Source organism: Actinia tenebrosa, unplaced genomic scaffold (assembly GCF_029948245.1).
Source record: "Actinia tenebrosa isolate PJP-AT-01 unplaced genomic scaffold, QUT_ActTen_1.0 PGA_scaffold1__47_contigs__length_23844297, whole genome shotgun sequence".
NCBI lineage: Eukaryota > Metazoa > Cnidaria > Anthozoa > Actiniaria > Actiniidae > Actinia > Actinia tenebrosa.
The window spans coordinates 21,744,117-21,762,392 of NW_028292578.1; the positions used below are offsets into that span (position 1 = coordinate 21,744,117).

General features: G+C 38.3%; 2 protein-coding genes across 3 annotated transcripts; both read right to left on the reverse strand.

The window, feature by feature from the left end:
• Positions 1-57: 57 nt before the first annotated feature.
• On the reverse strand, positions 58-12,932 carry LOC116288454 (coiled-coil domain-containing protein 62). Of its 2 annotated transcripts, XM_089032366.1 has the most exons (20): positions 12,583-12,932; positions 11,346-11,407; positions 10,791-11,015; positions 10,365-10,447; positions 9,583-9,649; positions 9,086-9,122; positions 8,906-8,951; positions 8,490-8,547; positions 8,358-8,420; positions 7,768-7,869; positions 6,985-7,062; positions 6,469-6,562; positions 5,959-6,014; positions 5,416-5,461; positions 4,776-4,864; positions 4,499-4,660; positions 3,949-3,982; positions 2,064-2,437; positions 1,388-1,501; positions 58-839 (listed from the first exon to the last, which is right to left on the reverse strand). In XM_089032366.1, exons 1-20 carry the CDS (start codon positions 12,674-12,676, stop codon positions 741-743), a joined length of 1,983 nt encoding a protein of 660 aa, XP_088888492.1. In that variant the 5' UTR covers positions 12,677-12,932; the 3' UTR covers positions 58-740. The 2 variants fall into 2 exon arrangements, with proteins under 2 accessions (XP_088888492.1, XP_088888493.1); XM_089032367.1 differs by lacking the exon at positions 1,388-1,501.
• Positions 12,933-13,771: 839 nt separating this feature from the next.
• Positions 13,772-18,244, reverse strand: LOC116288465 (uncharacterized). Its single transcript, XM_031695259.2, has 2 exons — positions 18,037-18,244; positions 13,772-16,457 (listed from the first exon to the last, which is right to left on the reverse strand). The coding sequence occupies exon 2, from the start codon at positions 16,430-16,432 to the stop codon at positions 14,345-14,347; it is 2,088 nt and encodes a 695-aa protein (XP_031551119.2). The 5' UTR covers positions 16,433-16,457; positions 18,037-18,244; the 3' UTR covers positions 13,772-14,344.
• Between the last annotated feature and the right edge of the window lie 32 nt (positions 18,245-18,276).

An 18,276-nucleotide genomic window follows, 5' to 3' on the forward strand; every position in this document is an offset into this window, starting at 1 on the left:
CAAGTAAAATTACAGCGATCTACAACCTCATCCACGCAGAAATATTTCAATTTAAAATACAAAACTGCTATATATTTTTATTGCCAGAATACATGCCTGAGGTGGATCATTGAATGATTTGCGGAGTGATAAAAACATTAAAATATTACATTTGGATAGACATAATTATGAATAAAATCATCTGGAATAGGATTAGAATTAAATATATATTACTTATTTACTGCTTTTCATGCCATAAAGATTAGGACACCTAGCGAGAAGGCAGGCAACAATTTTCCTTGTATACATCTGCTGAAGATGTCGTTATACAGACAACGAAGTCATACGACTTCTCACGCAACATTTGCAGAGTGAATATTACTCATGTTGCAATCTTGCAGGCATCAAATTTTCTTTGTTGCAACGAGTAGGAAGAGAGCCACTTCATGCAACAAAAAAAGTGGCAATTACAAATTAATGCAACATGCATTTTATTGCCCGTTTACTGAAACTGTTTTAGATTTTTTTAAAATAATCGCAACGCAAGGCGGTTCCTCTGGATTTGACCAGTTGCGCGGAAAATAAATGCTGGTTACTTTCATATAGGACTTGTCCCAGTGGAAGGAAATCTTTAATCTGGATAGCTCTTGGGAAGCAAACTGCTTTTCCACAAGCCACTTTTTTATATCCAAAAGTTACAAAGTGAAAGTTAAACTCCGATTCGATTTGTTTATTTGGTTTGTGACGAAGACACTATTCGATTAACCGGAACTTTGGGCTTTACTTTGAACATGATTGGTTAATGGACTTCCCAAGTGTCTTTGCGGTGGTGTAAACTGATCCACACCTTGTGAGCCATCCTGACAAGAGACAAATTTTTGATGAGAATAACATTTTGAAAATCTAGAATATTTGAAAAATAACACAGATTATGAGAGGGGAAAAGACAGATTTGATTAAAAGATTTAATGACGATACCACGCTACATCTTTATCTAGATATGGTAGCTTCTTAGTATCAAAACACTCACTTGAGTCACAAAGTTTTCATAATTTTTCAAACAAAAAATTTAAATTATCAACTCTCTCCTAGCAATATTTTTGTTGTCGTTGTCCCTGCTGCTATAACGATACATGACAGACAGTTTTCTATCTCTGTGGCACGCAACAAAAGCCTAAAATTTTGTTTCTATCGGAAGAGAGAAATTGCAGCGTGTTTCGACAACTTTAGGAAGGAGTATACTAAATATTTTTATCTACAAATTTTTCAAAACGATATATTCATATTCATTGACAGACTTAAGGAATTAGTAGGTTGTTAGCAGTCGTTTGCTACATTAGTTTTAATTCAAGTGTTATAAAGGATTAAAGTACGAGAAAACACAGAAAGAATGTGTTAGAAAAAGCACCTGTTTGGGACTGGAAGACCCAGCGAATGCAGAAACTTGTTCGAGATTTTGTACCATCTGTCTAGACTCGGCCAGTAAGCGATGAAGTTTACTGGTGGGCGAGGACTCTTCCGCCTGCCAAGAAGTGGGAAATGTATATCATTGGATTAAGAAACTACTTTTGGTAAGTGGTCTTGTGTTTCCTTTCAAAAAGGTTCACTTTTTCCCCCAATTAAAAAAAACCTACACGAAACTACGTAACAGAGAGGAAAGATAAGTGTTATAGTAATTCTATTGTCGTTATTTTGATGTTGATGTTGACCATGCATGAAGGCTGTTTGTTGGTTATTTTATTATGTATAGTTTAAGTATATGACATTGACGAACTGAGTAGAGTTCTTATGAGTTTAGGGGACGGAAAGTAGACATAGTTCACACAGAGCGGTTTTCGTATGAGTGGGAAAAGATACAGTAAATTCGTAGTCAAGAAAATGGGAAGCCATTTTAATGTTACGGCATGTCGTACCGTGTACGTACTGTAAATCGGTACCGTATGTTTTCCCGCTCATACGAATACCACTCTATTGCAAGGATAGTCTGCTGAAAGCAGTATCACACGGGATGTTACACGCAATATTTCCCCCTCGTTCAAAATCTGCTTTTAAAGAATATAGACAATGATTAATTAATTACCTACCTGATGGTTACCCTGTGGTGTCGAAGTGCTATGCGGAAACCCATTTATAGACCCGGGCCCGGTAGCTGTGCTGGTGAAATCAGCCCCGATACTATACGGTACATAGCCACCATCGCCGTTAAACGACTCAACATCGAGCTTGGTACCGGATATTGTCATGCCTCCAAATGTCGAGTACATGTCGGGTTTGCTGGCCTGTGCACCGTAGTATGGTTGTTGGCGGAAATCACTCCCGTAGTTATCCGGCATCCCTGTGCTAGTATACGGTCTGTCGTTTGATAACGTGGGTAGGGGTTCATGGGAAACACTTTCTAAATCTTCGCTAAACTCGCTGCCTATAGTAGCGTAGTTAGACATTGGAGTCAACCCTTTGCCTAAAAAAAAAGCAAAACGAAAATGTTTCAAACGATCCTAGCAAGAGCTAGTTGTATACAGAATGGGCCTATCCCTCCCTCCCCAAGTAGGGCAGGAGATAGGAAGGCCTGAATACATGCTAAACGAATATAGTTAATACGAGGGCCGTGAAGAACTCCTCGTGGAATTTGGTTTGCCGTTGAAGACAAAGATTTCAAGTCAAGGGCGTTTACATGAAGTTAGAATGACCCTGTGCTGCTAGAGCTACTAGAGCTACTAGTCTATTGTTCAGTTTGATGTCCAATTTAATACAGATCCCTGGCACCAGAGTCACCTTACCTTCATGCAAACAGCCTCAAAGTTTCAGAGACATAAACTGATGTAACTATTACTGAATTAGAGCAGGGAAATGGGTGCATTTTGATGGTAAAATATTTAGGTGCTTTCAAGTAGATTTTGAGTGCATCTGGACGCTTTTTGATCTATTTTGAAATCATTTGGGTGCTTTTGCGTCTATTTTAGATACATTTGGGTGCTTTTTAGTGTATTTTGGTTATTTTGTGTGCTATTTGATGGTGTATTTTGAGTACATTTGGGTGTATTTTAAGTGCCTTTTCGGTGCAGTGCTTATCGTCACCTGGGAGGTAAGGAGTGAGATCACCATCATTCTCGTCGTCTAACATTACATTTATCTTGGTCAAACCATCTGCTTTTGTCAAATAGGATACATTGTCTGTATGGCGAAACGTTAGCAGTAGATTGTAAATTGAAATGTCATGAAAGCAAATTTACAAAAAGCTTACTGATTAGTGGCTTTTAGCACGGTGGTATGGAATGCATGATGTAGCACTGAAATGGCTTCCCATTGTCGGCTCATGCGTGCATGTCAGCTAATGATAAATACTATATTATAATAAAATAATTTTGTAAGAAATATGCTTCTTTGGCATATTTTCTTTCCAAGGATAACTCACTTTAGCGCAATGATAGAGCTAGCAAAGCACGAAATATTTACTATAGACCTAGTCTAGTTAGTTAGACGAAAGAAGCCATTCTTGTATTTAGCAGCGCGCTCGAAAAATGTCTTAAACATGAAAATAAAATAGCACGGCCATTCCAAGCCAAATTAGTGTTAAGACTGGACTTATCTATATATGGAGGCTTTGGGAATTGTTCATGGACCATAACTTTCAAAAAATGGACCAATGTTATCTTTAAGTATCTTCACATGTGAAGAAACCTCTCAGTAGATAATTCCGTCAACTTGTATTCTTTAACCAAGAAAAAACTTGAATTGCTTTATCAATAATGGCCGAAAACTGACGCTTATTTAAGGAGATGACAAATAATAATGAATGAATAAATATTGAACAACGGTCACTTGAAGACGTTTTTTCGAACTCGTGTTGTGTTGACAAAGATATACAAGGTATTTCGTTAACGTTCAAACATAGAATTTATATCTAAGTAGGGTCACACTTTTCATCTTCGTTCTATAACACCCAAAAATACGAGAAAAAATATAACTCACCATCAAAGTCGAGTGATTTCGTAGACACTGCATCCTACAAGAAAGAAACATGGCCGTTACAATCAGCTGGTAGAGCACCGTGGAATGAAGTGAATACATTTAGATGACAGTAGGGACAAAAATCCTAGTGCGCATGCATGGAAAATCACGGATGACAAAGCGCATTCTAATTTTTAGAGCCAGCGTTCCTAGCGGAATCAGTGAAGGGAAGAGCTCTCGAGGTTCTCGCTGAATCCAAGATTAGGAATTCATGGCTTTCCGCTTGTGTAACACATACAGGCAGCCCAAGAAAGTTTCTGCGCGGATTGAGGTATAAAATGAAACGTTTTGTCTATTTGGGCTGTTTGTGTTGGCGTTAGCCAATCAGAGAACAGTTGCTCTTAAATTCACAGATCCTGCCTTTTTCCCGCCAATTTTCGCACACGCGCTTCGGTTTTTCGAAGTTGTTGGAAATGAAGAAACAAATGGTATAAGGTCTCACTTTGCTAGTCTTAAGAAACAGAGAAGAGAAAAAAGAATAGAAAATAGCTGGGTGAATAATTCTGTTTACCTGATTGTCGAAGTCAGGGTTGAGGTCGTAGTTGATCTTCTCTTCATAGTAATCCCCGATCTTAGCGTCGTTCGTCAGTTCATCAGATTTTAAATACGCCTCTTGATTAGACTGAAGCTGCATTTGTAAGAATGAGATATCTCGCTGCTGACGATCGCAGATCTGGGAAAAAATAATAAAACACTAGAATTAATGTATTAAAAGGCTAGGGTGATTACGGAGGCACCATCCATGAGACTATTACCTGATTTTCTTTTTTTGAATTCTCTAAATTTACCTGTCGTATGTTTTGCAGTTCAGCATCGGTTCTTTCTTGCTTCGATTTTTGGAGCTCTAACATTTGATCTTTTCTCTTTTCTCTTTCGCCTGAAAACGAATGTGCAAACATGTTTTTACTTTTTTTTAGTGTGGCATGTTTGGCATGGCTGACATGCCTGCAGTTCTCAACACTCTGTGGGCAATGCCTGGGGTCGCAAGTTCGATTCTCGACTGAACAGTATAGGTCAGTCGAGTGTATTTGATGTGTCGTTCTCTACCTTGCAATTAGGCGGGTTTTTCGCCGGATACTCAGTCTTTCCTTCTAGGCACGGCTCCGTTAAAATCAACATGTGAGATGAGATGAGTGTTGTATATTGTAAATATAGAATGTAGTTGTAGTGTGTGTTGAGCAAACTTCATGGAAGAGCCCCTTAAGGGGAGTAAACAATATAATGTTTGTAAGATATTTTCCTTCTTGTTGAATTTTTAAAGTGTTTGGCTGGACAACTCTCCTTTACATTTGCGCCAAGCCAGCCTGGCTCCTGCGCTAACTAACTGCGAGGAGTTGAGCGCGGAGCACAAGGCAGCCCCCGCGAAGGAAGCGAGAAGAAAAACGTAAAGAAACACTTTGAGAACCTCCAGTTTCTCAAAAAATTTACCTGTTAAGAACAACTCTTTCTGCAGCACCAATACTTCTTGTTTTACCTGATGAAGAAATTAAAAAAAGTATTGTTTCAGTGTTAGTAATTCCCACTGATACGATGTCGTACCATGCGCGTGCTGTAAGTCACTACCATATGGTTTCCACTCATTCGAAAACCAATCTAATGAGAAGCCATATCAATGCTACGGCATCTCGTAACGTGCGCGTGCTGTAAGTCACTACCATATGGTTTCCATTCATTCGAAAACCATTCTAATGAGAAGCCATATCAATGCTACGGCATCTCGTACCGTGCGCGTGCTGTAAGTCACTACCATATGGTTTCCACTCATTCGAAAACCATTCTAATGAGAAGCCATATAAATGTTACGACATGTCGTACCATGCGCGTGCTGTAAGTCTCTACAACATGGTTCCCACTCATTCGAAAACCGCGTGCTGTGAGTCAGTACCGTATGTTTCCCGCTCTATACGTACTGTTTGACTCTTTTTGAAATCATCTACAGAGAAGAAAGAACAGCATGGTGTTAACACTGACCTGTCCACACTCAGCTTGTATCTCATCAGCATCACTAAACTGTTTACTTATGTCACCTATAAAATATCAACAAAAAATATTGGAAGAAGTTTAGAATGATAATAATAAATAATTATCAAGACCGAGGCTGTGTTGTTTGCCGAAGGTGAACCTGGGTGAATATATCACGTGTGAGTCGAAATTTCTTATGTGATTTTCTCTCAATTGCCACAGAATATTTCCTCTGTGAAAATGAACGGGTCAAGTGTGTCGTAAATATTAATTATAGCAGATTAGACGCAGGGAAGAAAGACAGATAGATAGATAACTTTATTTAATGTCGATATGCACAATGAGCCAAATAATCGTTATAAATACAGCTGATATAAAATCTAATATGAAAATATATGAATACGAATATTATGCTACTATAGAGATAGTACAAGGTAGATATCTAAGGTATATAAATATTATGTAAATAAATAATTTATTCATAGTGCATACGTAAAGAGTCCCTTTGAACAGTGTTACCTCTAAGTTTTTCAATCTCGTTTTTATTCGCTAAAGCCTGATCTTTCCACTGATCTCTCTCAGTCTTGAGAGTTGCATCTGCCTTCTTTAGCTCCTATAACAAATTGACAATCTTAAAATTGTAAAAATTTTAAGCTATTTACCATTTTCCTTTATAAAATAGCTTGCTCGAAATCTTGCGTTCTGATTGGTAGGGAGCGCCTGCTTTATGAGAGCACACAGCACGCGCGCGCACTTTCAATTGCGTTACTCACGTAATTTGTATTTTATAAAAGAAATAAAAATTGCTTGCTGTGATGTGTGGAGTTATAAAGCACTTGGGAGTTGGCAGAATACGAGAGAAGTGTTAGAAGAAGCACGACGCGTAACTGCAACAGCACGCGCGCGCGTTTTCTATTTCTTCAAGGCAACAGCCACTACATCCATCCCCCACCCTCTCTCCCCGATTTTTCCCCCTGCATCTATCCACCATTGAATCCTGCAAATCCTATCGTAACAACCCCTTAACACTGTTACCTGGCAAAAACCTTCTAATCTACGGATCTTCTGTTGCAGTTCTCCAATTCTGACATTAGCTTCTGTGATGTCATTATCCTAAACAGAAACAAACATTTAATTTTTATCAAAACCTGAAACAACCTCTGGGCTGATCTAAGTCATGGTATGCGGCTAATTAACAGATCGAACCCTAAACCACCTCTGGGCCCTGGGGGGCCAACACCCCAACTTGGGTAGGGGTGTGCTGCCAGGACCTCAAAACCCTGACCCTATCCCAGACCTAAAATTTTGATTTTACATACTCTTCTCCAGACTATAACTAATTTGTACACCCTATCCCAGACTAGACCCAGTTAGTCAATAGATTGCAATCAATATTAACTAACGTTTTTATTGTTTTTGTGCCGGCAGAAAGCGTAGGCTGCAGACTATCCCAGACAAAATGTCAAGAAATGATACCCTACCCCAGACCCAAAAGCCAAAAAACCATACCCTATAGGGCGACACATACCCATATAGCAAATATAGGGGAGTAGACCCCACCCCCGGGCTCTGGGCTGATCAAAGTCAGGGAACGGCTAACTCACAGATTGAACCCTGAAACGAATTTAGTGGGCTAATCTTAGTCAGGGTATGGCTAACTCACAGTTTGAAGCCTGAAGCAACCTCTGGTCTGATCTAAGCGAGGGCAAGCCTAACTCACAGATCAAGTCCATAGAGCATCAAAAAGTGCTATAGATCTGCAGCAATCTAAACCAAAGACATCAAATCATCCATCTTCTTTTTGTTTCTAAACCTTACCTTGAGTTTTAGTCTAGTTGATAGTTCTTGTTCTCTTGCCTGTAGCTGTCCTATGGTGTTGGATAACTCTCTCATGGTATTTGTTAGGCTATTATTCTTTTCCTAAATCAAAAATCAAAACCTCATTACCAAGGTCAGAGTTTAGAAAAAACCGATAATGACTAGTGGTTACTAGTTGAGACTGCTTTGGCGTTTCAAATACAACCAGTGAATAAGAAGGAACTGACTTTAAAGACGTTAGTCCTTCATTTAAGTAAAAGAGGCAAGAATTACAAAAAATTTGTTTGAGTCAGTAAGAAAAAAAATTGCTACAATTTTCACAAACATGCAATCTCTGTGTCTGCGAGCTGCACGCTAAAATTTGGTTTTTCGCTGCCGTCAATATTTTTGACAGCAGCGAAAAACCAAATTTCAGCATGCAAGTCGCAGACACAGAGTTTGCATGTTTGTGAAAATTGCAGTAAAATGAGGAGATATGAAATAGGTGTTAAAGAGAGTAAAGACTATTAAGTAAATAGGTATATTTTTCTTTGAAATGTGAACCTTTAGTCATGATAGAAAACGGTCAAATCAAAGACAATTAAAAATACCTCCAGATCTTGAAGTTGGTGTATCGATGTGTTAGCTTGTTCCGATACTTGTTGTAACTGTACCTATGTAATAAAAAACGCACCAATAAGATCTAGATATTTAGGTTGGTTAAGCTGAGATTTCCTTCTTACTTGTGTATCTTCTAATTCCTTGGTTTTTGTCTTTTCTTCTGCCTCAGCCGCTTTCAACCTAGAAGGAACAAAGTGTTTAATTATCATATGCAATTCACTAAAAAACTTCAAATTGTATCAATAAACCTGAAACAACTACTGGGCTGATCAAAGCCAGGGCATAGCTAACTCTCAGATGGAATTTAGCATGTTAGGCTTTCGCAAAAAGGTGAAACCACAAAATCTGGAGAAAGACCCTTGAATCAAAGGAGAGACCTAACAATTTATACTCATATGTGATGCCGAGTCCAGGAATTGAACCTAAGACCCTAGACATGAGAGGCGAGTGCTATAAATAGATATATACCGCTAGGCTACCCAAAGTTGATTCCCAAAAGGAAATCATAGCTTATTAAGCGTAACACACATCTTCTTACCTTGCTTGATTTGCTCTAATCTGTTCATTTTTATTTTTAAGTTCACCTAAAAAACAGAATTGTCTGTTAATGACTTTTGTAACTATATTATGAAATATTTATTACAATGTATCGTGTATATTTTCATATTGGTTGGTTCTTAGTGGTTATTATTTTCTTTAAAATATATGTAGTACTCACTTTCTAGCCTAGAACATCTCTTCTCTAATGAAAGTACCTGTAAGTGAATATATTTTAAAAATTAACTTAATAAACTTGTGCTATATGAAATATTAATTACTGATTAATAGATATCATTATTCATCATTACGTTTTCATTATTAATAATTAAAATATTTATCATTGATTGAAAAATATTAATTGATAATTAATATATATATATATATATGAATGAATTAATATTTTTATATCAATAATTATAATGATTAGTATGAATATCCCTATCTCCTAATGGTGACATTCATGGGTTACAATCATTTATGTCAGGTATATTTTTAGGATTCATATTTGCCAACCATAAAATATGTTGGTAGGGCATCGGTAAAGTGTGAGTAAGTAATTGGTAAGGTGTGAGAAGGGCGGCCAATGCCTGCCAACATCAATTCTGGTGTTTTATTGTTTAATTGTGTTCATAGTATAATTTCTCCTCTTTTTGTTGTCGTTCATTTTGTACTTACTCTTTGTCTATCTTCCTCCCAGGCTACTATTTGCTTTTGATGAGATTGTACCATTTCATTTAGTTCTCTGTTTTGCAATTAAACAAAAACAAATAACATTAAAGCAATCCCCCAGAGCAAGGGCGGATCCAGCCAAAATTTTAGGGGGGGGCTAGTTGAGTTTAGGGGAGGCTAATTGAGATCTTCCGTCAACACAACGGAAAACAATATAAAAAAGCATTGTTTTTTTCTGCTGAAGGGGGGGCTTCAGCCCCCGTTTGCCCCCCCCCCCTGGATCTGCCCTTGCAGAGAGAATAAATAAAGAAGGATTATTGGTAGAAATGAGAACACAGGAAACTTATTATTGCCTCAATAGACCTACAGCTGTTTATATTTATTGTGAGCATAATGTTTCCCATTTCAGACCATGTGTCATTCTCTTGAAAATAAGATTTTTTAGATTGTTGCATGTGTCTTATTATGCATAACTGTTAAACAAAGAAATGATACTCTAGGGAATGGCATGGGGACAGAAAAGGGAAAACATTACGCCCAAACTAAAGAGGGGTATTACATGTATTGACAAAGAATATTGTGTGGTTACAGTAAATATCCATACTTCCATGGAGGAAATCAGAAATTCCCAGTGGGTGAGGGGTCAGAGGAAAAACAAAATTACAAGGTTTTTAAGGACGAAAATTGGAAATTCCAGAGGGGTAAGGGAACATTTTTTTTTTCAAATTCCCTCCATGGTGGGGTATGGAAATTTTCTGGAACTCTGTGGTTCTCAGATGCCATTCTACCTGTCTCTGTCTTTTAGTTCTCCTATCATCAACTGAAGCTCTCTCCGTTGTCTTTGGATGGTATCACTATCAACATCTGAAGCCTATGTTTTGAGATAAATAACAAAAACAAATAAATGAGAGATTACTACAACAGGAAAGTGTAGACATTAGGTGTGATTGGTTTTGGTGCAATTTTTACCCATTTCAGATCTCGTGTCATTCCCTAGAATATTATTAAATATGGATACATCATCATCATCATCATCATAGTTTTCCTTGTGGTTAGAGATCTGCCTCGTGGTGCATTTGCATTGGAAACTACTGTTCCAATAAGTGCTTGAAGTATACAACTAAAATAGACCACTCACAACTACACAGCACAAACACAACACAACACAAACTATTTCTTTACTTTTACAGGCATTAATGAGTAATTCATCTCACCTGTTTACTTGGGGAGAGTGGAGATCCACTTCGAAGTCTTGAAGGACTTGTTCCTCTTCTTGGACTAACTGACCTTCTGGTTCCTATGGGACTAGTATTTCTTATGGGTGACTTGTTACGAGATGATCTTAATGATGGAATGGCTGAGGATGGGTTGTATAGACTGTTGGTCGTTCTTGGCTTCATGTAGGATGATGCCATAGTAGTCGACATTGGAACTGAAGTCTATTAAATATTCATATATTCATTGAAAAATTTTTACCAGTAAAATGGGGGGGGTTTGAAAATTTTTTTCAGAGAATTGGGGGGGATGCAAAATTTTTAGAAAAAGCTTACAAGAGATTGCCCGGGAGGGATAGTTATTTTTTGGAGGACTTTAAGGGGGGTCTTAAGAATTTTTTTGTCATTTAAAGATTTCTCCTGCCCCCCCTCCTGCCATACATTATGAACGCAGCCTAAGCCACCCTTTTCAATGTCATGGAAATGCTTTGACTGATGGTCAAAATGTACTTCATCAAGACAACAATGATTATGAAAATAAATATGCATGCATACCTTGGATACTGGTGTGCTGTGGTACAGACTTGACGAGCTGTAAGGCAAATTAGACTGCGAGCCTGGAAGGGATTATAGAATGACAAATCTTACATAACTTTACAGTGTGGATCTTAAGCTGGTGATAGCAAAGCAAGCACAAATATGGTAAATACATAATGGTATGGTAAGCAAGGTAAGTAGGGTGAAAATGTGAAAATGTGAACATGTACATCAACATATAACACATGTGATCACATAAAACAAAAAAAAGAGCTATACTAATTAACTTAAAAAAGGCATACTTCTCGAAACATAAAAAGATGTCTAGAAAATAGCAAACAATTATCAAATTTTGATAATCAGTGAATAAAAAATGGAGAACAAAAAAAAAAAAGATTGTTAAGCATAAAGACCAGTACAAATGAAGATGGATGAAAATTGACCAAGACACAGACAAAGGAACTTGATTCCTGGTAAAGATACTGTAATGTAACGAACACTAGTAACAACAAAAGGTGTTCCATTCACATAATTTACATGAAGCTTTTTTCCTCTATTGTAGGTAGAATTGTGTTTTTCATTGGCCAGCTGCAACTTGGGCAGCTTACATTTTAACACATTTTCACCCATGATAACGAAGTTAAATTTTTAAAATAAAGAGGGGATGTTGAAGACTTCCGAGCAAATTTAAAATGTAATAAAAACAAACAGATGTGAATATAAGAAAAAGATTGCCAAACATATGGAATAATTAAAAAATAACGAACATAAAAGAGAATTCATAACAAAAATAAAGTATTGTTAGAGGGCGTTTGGAAACAAAGTCTTGTATTAAAAGGAGAGAATTCGAACAGGGAATAAAGTAACGTTAAATAAACTAATTGAGGTGAAAATAAGATAGTATGTCCATTAGGAATCATGGATATACGAGATCATTAAAAAATAAATCAGTTGTGATAAGATATATTCATGAAATGATCAAATGTCAAAATATCAAACTTACCAAAGTTCGCATGGTACTTATTACATAGCGTAGATTTTAATTTCGATAAGAGTATTTAAACATATAGAATTATTGTAGTGCCAAATAGTTCATTCTACGATGAAATCAGTCTATTGTAATAGTTCAATACTGCGAGGAATTTCAAAAGCACATTATCTTTTTTACTGTGAGAAATACGAGGGTTCAGAGCACATGCATGGATACCAGAAGTAGACGCAAGGAAGACGACAATTATTTCTCCTTCTAGCTTACCTTTTATCTGCTCACTTGGTAGTTGTACTCTTTTTCTAGCACCAATATCAGTGGAGTATCCTTTACTAGGCAAAACACTGTTATATCTGTCCATAATTGATCTTAAATGAACCGTTGATTACAAGTATTCTATAATCGAGATATCAACCCCCGCGCGCTTTTTCCAACAAATCTGGACACGTTCCTCCTACAAACCAACCTCTAGACGCTGCACCTGACCTAAATATACTCCGATATTTGGTAATTTAAAGGTGTTTTTGGGTCTTAAAGGTGTAAGATCTTAATTTTCTACTCGTAAGTTTTGAGATCTTGATGTAAAATTCGTTACCACAGACGCCGTTCGCGCCTGATCGACGCTGGATAATACGCATGCGTGTGTTTACGAACTGCCGCTGGGCCAACTGATTGTCTGTCACAATATCCATAATAGTAATGTTTTGATTACAAGATTAATTGATTAAAACAAAAGCCAACGGCGGGAATTTTTTGAATTGACCAATCAGGATCGCAGGATTTGATTGAACCTTGTTAAGATCTGTCAAAGATAAGAGCGGAAACAGCAGGTTTGCTGTTATTATCTGGCGTGTTTACATTCTTTGGTAAACAAGACGCGCGCCCAGGAGAAGTGGGATAAAATAATAAGGTGGCTCGTCACACTTAATTGGCCGGTAGATTGATCAAATTTTCAATGTTGTAAATTATGTTACTGACCTTTCCAATGACGAGAAAAAGTTCTCTAAAAGTATCTATACTGAAGTATAACGGAAAAAAAGACTTTAAAATTCGGCTTTTTTACCCTTACAGAGTCTGCTTGTTAGTATAATTTGCTGTACTTTTTTTTTTTTTTTCAAAAGCCATCCCACGTGGAAAGGAGTGAGTATGCGTTCAAAGCCATCAGCGTCAAAATCAAAATTTCGAGTATGCTGGTCATAGCAAGTGCTTAATCATCTACGTTCTAGGGGCCGACTAAGCTCTCAATAAGGCTTCTGCCGAGCTTCCTGATCAGTCTGTAAATCTCCGGATAGCGATGTCGGGGTCGAAATCTCCGGCATAGCCGTAAATGCTTCGCGCTGCCATACGACGGTTCAGCATCGATGTCTCCGTTTATTTTTAATTTTTTAATGCCGAGAGGGCCATCAGTATCAGAACTTTTTGACACCTTTCATTCATTACAACACACCTGAAATCATTTAATGTTCAAATATATATATATATATTTCTTTATTGACATCTTTTATGCTCATTGTAAAATAATTTCATATTCTTTCAAGCTGTTTACTTGACTTGTTCACTCGATAACGACGTGAGTGAACGTGAGTGAAAATCGAAGCGTTTGTCATGACGTATATATCTTTTTGCTTTTCACTATGTACAATTTTAAGAACAATGCTTTATAACAAAATTTATTTTAAACTGAACCATAACCAGAATGAGTAAAATCTAGATCTGGCGCAGTTAACTTTATTTGTACTAATACTTATACTTTCTACTCAGTTTTTTTTCTTTCTTGTCTTTACCGAGAAACTTTTCGCTCAACTATACGGTTCAACAAAAATCTTCTCTTCTCTAGTTTTACCGCCTTGCTATCTATCTATTTTTAATTTGACCTATCTTCATTCCCATCTTCATTTGCATTTTCCTCCTTGCTTTAGGTCTCGATATGCTCTATGTTTAACGATTTTAACGATTTTTTCTTCTTGTTGTTTTAATCGAGTCATATTTTGTTGATGATACAGTTCAGAAAAATCTTGATCAATCTTCTCTAGTTTTGGTCTGAGCCATTTTCATTCTGTTCTTCCTCTTTTTTTCCTTCAGCTTTTGAGCCATTTTCATTCTGTTCTTCCTCCTTGCCTTCAGTTTTTACCGTTATTTCAGTGTTTTCCTGGGTGTTATTTTCAAGGCGTTGTAGATATTCTGATGCGGTCTTCTCCATTGTGTTCCACACATCATCACCAGGATCAAAGAAAGGTTTAATCCAACCATTCCGAATCAGCATGTTGACCAAGCAGCAACGACGTGGCTTGGACGTAGGTCTCGATAGACTCTTGTACTCCTCCTCGTACTGTGCAATGATCTTCTCAAGCTCTTCTCCTCTTCCCACACTTCTGACCGCCCTGGAAAAAACATGGTGGAGATGTTGACATTCTTTACTCAATGGTCCACGAGCCGTGGCGTACTTCATAAAGGTTTGATTAAACTTGTCGACGAGATGTGTGTCGTAATTTGCAAAATACTCTGCCAGCTCCTGGCGTTGTTTGATCTTCATTTCTCTTGCGTAGTTCTCTGAGTAGCCAAATATCGAGTGGAAGTAATCTTTGGTTCTTTCGCGAAGTTTGAGTTGGAAGCCTTGCTCGTATAATCGTCCCCCCAGGTGCGCTATTGCGTTGGGCGTATATGGATAAGGGGATGTCCGCCACCGTGGAATAAGGTTCGTGTCCCAGCTGACAAAGAATTTGTCCCTGCTCAAATCTGCACCTCCGCACTCAATAGCGTGTGGACGAGAACCATGTATGGGAAAGATGATACAGTCTTTGTGATGGACATATTCAGTATGCTTGCGTTGGACCTTCAGCACGCGGACGTCACCTGGATAGTAACTAGTATCGCGGAAAACAACGATTCGGTCCACTTCTGAGAACTGTTTTTCTTCCTCTTCGGTCAACGTGGGGTTGAAGTAGCACTCACCGTACCCAAGCAGTTCAAACGGGTCGCAAGCTCCGAACACGACTCTTGACTTAGGGACCAGAATCTTCAATTGTGCTTTAGACTTTTTCATTGAATCAGAAGTACTTTCTTCTTGCTCGTTCTTCTTGTTGCCTTTCATTGACTGTATCTCGTATTCTTGTAGTTTCTTCAGCTCCTCTAGGATGGAATCCATTCCTTCAGTGTTCAGCTTGCGCAGAAGTTCCTCATGACCCGTGATTTGCAAGTAGTACGAAGCCTGGGTCTTGCTTATCAAAAGATTCTCCAACAACGTGAAGTATTCGTCTTGTAATTGGCTCAAGTACTCACGTGGTACGCCGCCATCCGCCAATAGCATGACATCATGAGTATTCAAGTAACCGTTGCTATAGGGACGAGAGTAGTCCATCACGCCAACAGATGTCATTCCATTATACAAATCTGTGTGAGCGAAAGTGAATTTTCTCATAGATTCCCTGAATTCGACTTTGACCAGGTTTAAATCGGAGCGAAGTACAAGAATTCCTGAGTAGCCTTGGTAGACAACACGAGCAACACACGGAGTGTAGTCAAGTTTATCTAGTTGTTTGATCTCGGTGGCGAACTGCATGGACATGAAGCCACAGCCATAAGAAAAGTTATACGTCTTGTACGATCCTCTCTTTACATCATCAATAGTGAAGTAATCGTTCTCGCTCAGTGGAAGTGTCTTGTCGAAACCTGTGAACAACACACCGATGCATTCAGCCCTCTTAGACAAGCTTTTGAAACTATGGAAGTCTGTAAACTTTTCAAAATAGTCGTAGATTGCAAGGTCCGAGTCGTGCATGAGGAGACACGTCTTCTCGAGAAGCTGTGCGTCTGAGTGACCAAGAAACCGGTAGCAAGCTCCTTCGAGGCAGACTCCTCTGCGAACAACATTTATCGCCGACCCATTCTCCTTGTCCTTGCCATTTGGACGAAACGTCACGACCATTAAGGAATCGAGTACTTCAGATCCTTTGAGCTTTTTAAGATACTGAAGAATCAGGGTGTCTTGGATTGGTTTGTAGGCAAAGGAGTGAAAGTCTTGTCCTTTCATGAGTACATGCTTGACTAGATTATTGGCGATGTGTTCAGCAGGTGGCGGGACCACCAAATGGTCCGGGATAAAAATTGGGAACGCCATACAAAGAGTGCCGTGTAACTTCTTCCTGGTGGGTTAATGAAACGAAGATAAATGAGCAAATTGTCGTATGTCTGAAACCTTGTTTTTTTTTGTCTTTTTTTTGTTGTCAGGTGTTTTTCATTTTGTTTGTTCACTTTTTGGGAAACGTCGATCAAAGCTGACGATTGCACAGATTTCCCCAAAATGAACAAACGGAATAAAGATAACCAATTTGTTTATTATTCACTAAAAACGGAAGTATAAATAAACTGATCCCAATATCCTGATCCTAGGTGAATCAGGTTTAGCAACGCTAGCATGACCTACAGCACGCACAAGCATGGCAGTTAGAGCTGCTATCGAATCAGCGAGAATTAACGATACATGCTGGGGCAAAGTCGTAATCGTACTGTAGCTGTATTGTATCTTACAACCGTAACTACGCGCTGAGAATTACTGCAACACAACTGCACAGTGGCGGATCTAGGGGTGGGTTTTTGGGGTTGCAACCCCCCCCCCCCCCCCCCCCCATGAGAGCCATCGTGATTTATTATTATTATTATTTTTTTCATGACAACACCAACAGCATCGCGAGTTTTATTAAAACAGGGGTGCCGGACACATTTCGCTCGCTTTTTTTTCTATACGCCGTGTGTGGGACCTGAAACAACCATGCTCGCCTGCAGCAAATAATCATTATCATAAGACTTACTTCCGTTTGGGAACCCTAAGCTACTTTCCCGCCAAACAAGTACCTCCACCGACTCAATCAATACTACAACCCCCCTTTGAAAAAATCCTTGATCCGCCCCTGCTGCAATGGGAAGCCATTTAAAGTTTACGGCATATATATAGTTTACTGTGTACCTGCTGTAATATCACCGATTGCCATATTACTGCTATATGTTTCCCACTCAAGCGAGAACCGGCGCTCTAAAATGAACGAGGTAGCTCCTCAAGCTTATACGGAATTATTTTATAGCTAGCACAAGGTACACAGTAATACAATGCTTATTGTTTTCTCGTTTTCGTATCCTTGTAATTAAATTACTCCTTTTTTCGAAGTCCACCGTGTGATACAACCAGGCTGCTGCTATATAACGACAATGACTTAAACGTTTGAAGCCGGCGCACGTGGGAAAAAACAGACACAAATTGAAAATAATTTACACTAAATCAAGTGAAAGTCTTAGCTAAGATAACTGAAGTCTCCCAATAAGCCATTTAAATCTACTCATCTTCAAAAGAATTAACAATATGATTGTCTAAATAAATCAAAATACGAGTTTAAATCATAGACTTCCCGCATTTCTCAACAGTAAACCGCACCCATGGTAAAATCATGTCCCGAGAAATATTTCAAGCAAAACTTAAAACTACGTTGGGATCAGAAACAGCGTAGTTTTACGTAAAAATGTATCTGCTAGAAAAATTAGCAAAAGGTAAAAAATTCGTCTTCAATTTTTACCCAATGAGAAGGAGAGCTTTCACACAAGTGCAGCTTGTGAAGGTGGAAGCAGAATCAAAATTCATAGTATCTCATGCATGAATGGAAAACTGCAGGTATTCTATCAAGGATGTTGGACACATCACAAAATATTAAAAGTGCATTCAATAAAATTTACCTCAGTTGCTACATCAAAGCTCTTCAATCTTCTTCTTGTCTCTTGTAGTTCATGCGTTGGACTTTCTAAATCACAGATATGTAGCTGGTTTAAATAGCTGCATCGTTTTGGGCAGGAGAGTATTTTTAGTGTTGACGTAGGGAAGTAACCTGCTTTACCGGTTGCCGTCATATCTCGCCTCATTCTCCATGTATGCTTCTCAACTTACTGATTCCCCTGCGTCAGTAAAAACGTCTTCGT